Source organism: Chlamydotis macqueenii, chromosome 25 (assembly GCF_036417535.1).
Source record: "Chlamydotis macqueenii isolate bChlMac1 chromosome 25, bChlMac1.mat, whole genome shotgun sequence".
NCBI classification, from domain to species: Eukaryota; Metazoa; Chordata; class Aves; order Otidiformes; family Otididae; genus Chlamydotis; species Chlamydotis macqueenii.
In genome coordinates this window covers 4,712,815-4,720,471 of record NC_141580.1, presented here as the reverse complement: position 1 = coordinate 4,720,471, position 7,657 = coordinate 4,712,815, and the positions used below count along the sequence as shown (strand labels likewise).

The window sequence follows — 7,657 nt, the reverse complement described above, 5'->3', positions numbered from 1 at the left end:
GGGGACCCTCCCCTGCGCAGCGGGGCGGGGCAGCCCCGCGGGTGTGGGGACCCCCGGAGCGTTCGCGGGGTGCGGGGATCGCGGGGTGCGCGGGGAGCCCTCCCGCGCCACGGTGTGCCCGGGGGGAGCGAAGGGCCCCGGGGCAGGCGTTGGGTGCGGGGCTTCCTGCGAGGGAGCCGGGCCCCCCCACGGCCTCGCCCCTTCGTGTCCCCCCCTTCGGGGCAGCGCCCGCCTCTCCCCACGCAAATCCGGGATCACCCGTGGGCTGCCGGCACCCCGGTCCTACGGGGGTGCGGCGTCGCTTTGAGGCCTGGGGAAGCCGGGGGGGGAGCGCGGGGCCGTGGGCAGCGCCCGGTGCCCCCCAGCCCTGCCGCTGGCCCGGCCCCCACCGAGCCCTCGTGCAGCCGTGGGCGCCGCGTGGGCCGCCCCTGCTCCCGCACCCTGCACGGGTTTGCGTCCATCGGTGCTGGGCATGGGGGGTGGCAGCGCGGGGTCCGGCCCAGCCCCGGGAAGGGGCTCCGCACCCCCCCGGTGGGGAAACTGAGGCAGGAGCCCGGCAGCGAGAGGCGCCGGGGAAGGGCCCGGGCACGGGCGGCCTGCGGCACCCCGTCCCCGGCCGGACTGGTCCGGCCGGGTGCTGCCGCCGCGGCCCCGCTCACCCGCTCCCGGGCGAAGCCTCCGTCACCCAGCGCCCGAGTCACCAACGAGCACCCAAGAGCCAGGGCACCTCCCAGCCCACGGCAGGGATCCCTGGGCCTCCGCCTCCCCAGATTTGGGGATGCGGGCGAGGGGACACATCCTGTACCCCGCTGCCATCAGCCCCCGCACAATCCTCTGCCGCCTTGGGCCACAGGCACTGCCTCAGCCGGGAAATCTTGGCTCTGGAGGGAGGCGAGAGACGGCGCTCCGAACGCCCCTGCAAGGAAACAGGATTTCATCACCGCGCGCGGAGCAGGGGACCCAAAGCACGGCGAGAGACCCCCAGCGTGAGGAGGAACGGGGTGCACGGCACGGGCATGGCAGGACGGGCAAAAAACTCATTTATGTTCCTTCTTGATGGTCAGGGCGGCAGGGAAGCGCATCCCACCTCCGTATCCCTGCTCGTGCCCCCGCGTCCCACCTCTGCCCCGCAGCAGCTCTCCGCAGCCCGGCTCTGCCAGCCCCACGCCATGGGGGACGGTGGCCGTGCCCGCAGCCCTGGCCGTCGCCACGGTCACACGGCTGCTTGCAGAGCTGCCGCTCCTGGTTGGCGCTGCCGAGAGTGCCAGACCCCGCCGGCACCCCTGCACCCAGCCGCTGCGGTGGGAGCAGTGAGGGGGCCCCCGGGACCCCTTGGCCTGGCTCTGGGCGGGGAGTGAGATCAAGGAGCTGTGTGCCCCATCCTGAGTTTGGGGCTGGCCAGGGGACGCCGTGCCCAGGTGCGCGTCAGAGCAGGGCGGAGGCCCCGTGGGCCCTGTGCCACCCTCGCTCAGCTTGTTGGGAAGATAAACAAGCCTTTGCCCCCCCGGGCTGCGACGCCAGGCTGAGCGCTTCCCGCTGATCCGGGCGCGAACGCTGCCGGCCGCGCCCCGTGGGCTCATGCTCCCCTCCCAAGGACGCCCGTGACCCACCGGTGACAAACCCCACTCCTCCCGGGGGACAGGACAGCCCTGCTCTGCGCCGGGGTGCGACGGGCTGCTCACACCGCCAGCGCGGCCTCCCCCGAGCCCTGCCCGCAGGTCTGGGGGGTGCTCAGCCCCGGCCCCGTGCCCCGGCCCACGCAGGGAGGGCAGAGCTGGGAGAGCCCTGGTGAACGGGAGGTGCAGGGCGGGGCAGGGTGGGGTGCTGGCAGCCTCCCCGCCACCCCCTTGCTTCCCTTCCCTCTCCCGGGGCAAACGCGGTGATTCAGCCTCTCGGTTTCAGTCCTCGCAGCCAACTTCCACGGGGAGCGGGAACGCGCCCGGCGCGGCAGGGAGGAGTGAGGCGGCCGCGCGCTGCTCGACGCCCCGTGCCCAGGGCAGGCACAGGCTTGTCGGCGGCGACGGCGGCCTCCAAAACGGGCTCCGAAACGCAGGCGGGAGGGGGTCATCCCAGCCGGCAGCCCTGGACCAGCATTAGGGGGTTGCAGGCTGCACCCCCCAGACCAGCAGCAGGACGATGCACCCCCAAGGACCAGTGTCAGGGTGACCCCCCCCAAACCAACCAGCAGGAGATGCACATCACACCCCAAACACCCATATCGGGGGGCAGCCCCTCCACAGCCCCGCATGCCGCCTGGCAGCCTCCTGTGCACAACAGGGGGGTCACACCCCCCTATAAGAGTCCCAGGGTGGTCACAGCCCCCTTAGAGAACCCCTAGCCCCCCTGCGGGGTCTCCCCCACTTTATGGGGGCATGCAGCCCCCCAGCCCATCGTTCCCTCTCCCACGGCAGAGCCTCTCCCACCCCAGGCACCCAGCTCCTGTGGCCGCACACCCCAAGGCAGAGGCAGCCGTGAAAACACCGGTCCGGATTTTATTAAAAGTTCAGCACCAGTAAATAATAATAATTAAAAAAAAAGCGACTGTGCAAGTCGGGAAGTATTAAATTAACGGAGCTTAAGGCTACAGAGGGCTGGTGTGGCGAAAATTCAAGGCACACGCAGGGCACGGGCAACGCAGCCTCGCCGGGCGGCATGGGGATGCCGGGAGCCCGGCTGTAGCACCGGGCCGTGGGCTCTGAGGGGACATCGAGCTCTGGGGGCCGGCTGCCAGGACGGGGGGCCGGAGACACCAGGGCAGGAGCTGTGGGGAGCCCCGGGGAGGGGGCAGCACCGTGCATCGCTGCCAGAGCAGGGGCAGCCCCCCGAAACAGCGCAGGGGTCCGTCCTGGCGCACCGTCCACAGGTCCCGGCGAGGAGCTGAGGCACGCGGCAAACCCCAGTGCTGCGGGGCGTCGCCGCCGGCCAGGGCCTCCGGGGACACTGGGGACAGCGGTGGACCAGGACGGGCTCCCGGGCGGGCAGGGAGGTTCGGCGGTGCCGGTGCTCCAGCGATGGGCATCGGGCTGCGCTCAGGGCAGGGGGTGTCCAGATGGCGAAGGCAGCCCTGCCGCAGGGCAGCGGGCAGGATCAGCCCTTCCCGGCGAGCCCGAGTTTCTGCGCGGTGGCTGGCAGCAGCCCGAAGCCCAGCGTCCCCAGGATGGCATCACAGGGCCACCGCCGTCCAGCTCCGTAGGGGCCGGGCGCCCCTTCGCCTGGCTCATCGCAGGGTCTCTGCGAACAAGGAGGGCTCCATCGTACCGGGGCGCGGGCAGCAGCCGCCCCGCGGCAGAGCCCCCGGCCCCGCGTCAGGAACCTTCGTCGGCTTTGTCCCCTTTGGTCTTGGGCTCCTGCCACCACTCAGCGAAGAAGCCCTCCTCATAGTCGCCTTCGCCCTCGAACTCGCCGTCAGAGGGCAGGTCCCGTGCCTCCGGCCCCTCTCCGCCGTCCAGCTCCATCTGCAGGACGGGATGGGCAGGAGGAGGCAGCGGGGCTCGGTGGCCCCGTCCGCAGCCTCTTCTCCAGGGCTAGTTTGGGGGTCGGAGCCCCTGCCCAAGGAAGGTACCCACAGCACCCACCCGGCACCCCCAAAAGCACCCTGCGCTGTCATTTACCTCGTCGTCAGCCTGCAGGTACTGCCTGGCGTAGTCCAGCATCTTCTTCTGGGCGGCCGTCCGGTTGTGGTAGCGCACGGCTTCCTGGGCACGGGGAGGGAGTGGGGGCCGTGTCAGCCCCACCGCCGCTGGCAGAGCCGCGGGACAGGGGGCTGGGGGGGTCCTCACCGGCCGGGGCTCGAAGTCCTCCTCCTGCAGGCGCCAGCGCTCGCGGTGGAAGCGGTAGTAGACCAGGTTCTGCTGCATGACGGCGTCACCCGGGTCGAAGAGCATGTAGCTGGAGACGCTGCGTACCGCGTCCCGCACGTCGTTCACTGAGGGGAGCAGCGCTGCGTGACGCGGGGGAGGACACCCCGCCCATGGGTCTGCAGCACCCTGGGGCGCCCTGAGGGCACGGCCCCCCGTTCCCGCCAGCACTCACGCTTGTAGTAGGCGAACTGGAGGTAGTGGTACATGGTGGCCACGAACTTTTCCACGAAGTAGCCGCCCACGTTGGGGGTGAGCTCGGTCTCGCAGTCTACCTTGCACTGCAGCACGCTCACAAAGTGGTCTGGGGGGGGGGCAGGCGTCAGGCACGGCACCCCATCGGCCCCCCCCCAGCCCTCCGCCACGAGCCCGCGGCCCCCCGGCCCGGTCACCTGCGATGGCAGGGTAGAAATCCTTGAACTCCTGCAGCTCGTAGGCGCCCTCGCAGCCGGCCAGGCAGTCCTCGTACGCCTTGTAGTACTCGGCCAGCGCCTGCTCCATGTCAGCTGCGCTGCTCCGGAAATCCCCATTGTTGTACAGCTTCACCGACCGAACGAATATCGGCTGCCGGGGACCAAGCGGGCACCGCTCACCTCCTCTGTCTGCCGGCCGCACCGCCCTGCCCTGCCCTTCCCAGCAGGTGCCTCGCTGAGATGCTCTTTTGGGGGGCAGCAGGGGAGCAACCAGGGCTCAACAGGGGAGGGCCACTTCCCCCGGGGCTCGGCAGGACCAGGCTTTGGCAGGCAGGCGTGCGCTGAGCCCGGGAAGCCCCAGTCCCACCCCAGCCCCGTCCCTTCGTCACCTCGTAGGGCTGAGCCTCCAGGTCGACCAGGTATTCGTCCACGTCCAGCATCGTCCTGTAGTAGTTCAGGTACTTCAAGGTCATCTCGTGCTTGGGGTTCTTCTGCAGGAAGGTGTGGGCAGCCGACACCGCTTTTTCAATCTTGTTTGACTGGGGAGGGAGGAAGAGCCGGTGCAGAGGCCGCCACGAGGGCTCAGTGCCCAGCCGGACCCCGGGGCTGCAGGGTCCTCGGGAGGGGACAGCCCAGCAACCGCGGTGCCAGCCCCGAGCCCGGTCATCCGCTGCCAGCGATGGGCAGATGGGATCCGGGACCACACGGATAAATCCAGCCGATGTGTGGCGGCTGCCTGTCCCCAGCCGCACCAACCTCCCGCTCTGTGCCCACGGCTGGGAGCAGGGATGGCTCAGGCCCTCGCGGACCCCCAGGTCCAGCCAGGAGTGATCCGTGTGCTACGGGCTGGATCCACAGATCCGCTCCTGGGGCACCGCCGCCAGCCCGGGCCCGCCGCCACACTCCCCTGCCGCTTTGGGAGCTCTCGGGTTGCGATTTCAGGGGAGGGAAATTGCGGGGGGATGGACGAACTGTCCACGAAATGGGTTTTGGCCGGAGCCAGCAAGAGGAGAAGGCGTTCGGTATCTAGGGCAGGCTGTCCCTCGCCGCTGCCAGGTGTGCGTGCAGCGGCGCTGAGCGCTAACGCAGCATCCGCGCCGGCAGCTGGCCAGCAGCGCAGCTCGGGCCCCCGACAGCAACAGTGCCCGGGGTGCGGGGCGCCGCTGCCAGAGCAGCCCCGGCCAAAGGGGGGGGGTCACCCTGGGCGAAACCTCCCTCCACGTCCACGCCGTGAGCCACAGCAAGCGCTTCTGGAGCGTCCAGACACGTGTCCCGCAGCAATCGTGGTGGCACCCGACCCGCCAGCTCGGGCCCCTCGGCCGGGGCAGCCCCTGCGGCCCCCTCCCCCGGCAACGCTCTGCCCGGCCAGGGGGACCTCGTGCAACGTGAGGCAGTGGGGGGACACACGACACCCCCAACCACAGGGGCCCCCGGTCCCAGGCGCACCCCTCACGTCCCGCCTGATGCATCCCAGATGATGCTGACGTGCCACGGCGCGGGGGCAGGATGGAGGAGCTGGGGGGGGGCAGACGGGGAGTGCGGGATGGGAGGTGTGGGGCAGGGGGTGCGGGATGGAGGTGCAGGACGGGAAAGCACATGACAGCGGGGTGCAGGAGAGAGGGGAGCAGGGTTTGGGGGTGCAGATGAGGGGGTGCAGGCTGGTGGTGTAGGATGGGGGCACAGGATGGGGGGACGCAGGACAGGGGGTGTAGGGCAGGTGATGCGGGATGAAGGGACGCAGGACGGGGGATGCAGGATGGGGGGGGATGCAGGATGGGGGTGTCGAGGTTTAGGACAAGGGGCACAGGATGAGGGGCGCAGGATTGGGCATGGGTAGGGGTGTGCCCGATGGGGCCGGGGCAGAGTAGGGGGGGCGCAGGACAGAGGGTGCAAGCGGGGGCGCAGACCGAAGTGGGACAGAGGCAGAGAACGCCCGTCACCCCCCGGGCCGGGGAAGCCCCCCCCACCCCGTCCACGTTGCGCGGACCTTGCGCGCCGCCTCACCTTGAAGAGCGCGTAGTGCAGGTACTGGTAGGGCTGGCGGCGCTGAAAGTCGCGCAGCGTCTGCGCGGGGGGGTAGCGCAGCTGGAACACCGGCAGCTCGCGCTTGCAGGCGCGCAGGCAGCTTGCGCGGCGCAGCAGCCACCCGAAGAGCTGCATCTCCCGCTCCCACTCCCACGCCGCGGGGTCCCGCTCCGCGGGGGGCTCCTCCGCGGGGCCCCCCTCCGCGGGCGCGGCGCAGCGGCGGTGGCAGTGGGCCTCGCTGTCGCGCAGCAGGCGGTGGAGGCGCAAACTGGCCTCCAGCGCCCGCGCGCTCTCCGCCCACTGCGCGCCCGCGTACTGCGCCAGCGCCCGCGCGTAGGCGCGCTGCAGCGGCTCCAGCGCGGCCGCGGGGAACCCGCGCACGCTGTACTCCTCGTACTGCGCCGCGCACAGCCCCGCCAGCAGCAGCAGCAGCAGCAGCGCCGGCGCCGCGCCCCCCATCCCCGCCGCCGCCGCGCACTGCCCCGCGCAGCGCTCCGCGCAGGGGGGCGGGCGGCGGGGAAGGGGCGGTGCGCGACCGCTGCGCGCAGGGTCTTAGTGCGGCTCTGCGCGGCTGGCGCGGGGCCCGCGGGGTGCGCGCAGGGGGGATGCTCGGTGCTGCGCGCTCCGGTGCGCGGAGCTGCGCCCTTCCTGCCGCCTGCCCGGCGCCCCACGCTGCGGGGAGCGGCTCCGCGCCCCGCGCTCAGGGTGCGCCCCACGCCGCGAGGTCCGGACGATGCGCTCGGCGTTGCGGGGGCCCGGGGGTGCTCGGGCTGTGCTGGGTGCACCCCGTGCTGCAGCCCCCGGGCACTGCGGGCTGCGCTCAGGACCACCCTGCTCTGCGCCCAGTAGCCAACTGGACCCCCCCAGGCCGGCTGCGCCCCGAGCTGCTTTCGCTGCTGGCTGCTGCCAAGGCGGAGGCCGCGTGCCCTGCGCGGTGCCAGATCCCAGGCCCCAGGGCTGCACCACGCCAGGCCTTGGCACGGCCACGCTGGCCCCAGCCCAAGCCCAGCGCTCAGTTGCCGGCCGGCCAGCGGTGCTGAGGGATGTCACAGCGCGGGGCAGGAGCCAGGATGCTGGCGAGGTTTCTCCCCGCAGAGCCAAGGCCGTTCGCAGTGCCCAGCGCCTCCCAGCAGGCTGGGATGGCATCTGCCCTAAGCAAGCGCTTGCTTGCCCCAGAGCCAGGCCCTGACCCCACTGTGCCGTGGGGGAGCCCCAAGTCCCCCCAGCGCCACGTGCGGTGCCCCAGGGAGCTGCAGAGCACCCCAGAGCTGATAGCGCTTTGCTCGGGCTCTCACCAGCAGCGCTGTGCCTTGGAGAAGCCAAGTTTCGGTTCGGGTTTATGGACTGTCGTCTTTCCCACCC

The 7,657-nt window shown here is 71.5% G+C and overlaps 1 protein-coding gene across 1 annotated transcript; it reads right to left on the bottom strand.

Moving 5' to 3' along the window:
* Nucleotides 1–2,472: 2,472 nt before the first annotated feature.
* On the bottom strand, nucleotides 2,473–6,754 carry P3H4 (prolyl 3-hydroxylase family member 4 (inactive)). The gene is made up of 8 exons (XM_086766795.1): nucleotides 6,275–6,754; nucleotides 4,660–4,809; nucleotides 4,250–4,421; nucleotides 4,033–4,161; nucleotides 3,780–3,925; nucleotides 3,612–3,695; nucleotides 3,314–3,455; nucleotides 2,473–3,231 (listed from the first exon to the last, which is right to left on the bottom strand). Exons 1-8 carry the CDS (start codon nucleotides 6,752–6,754, stop codon nucleotides 3,218–3,220), a joined length of 1,317 nt encoding a protein of 438 aa, XP_086622921.1. The 3' UTR covers nucleotides 2,473–3,217.
* Between the last annotated feature and the right edge of the window lie 903 nt (nucleotides 6,755–7,657).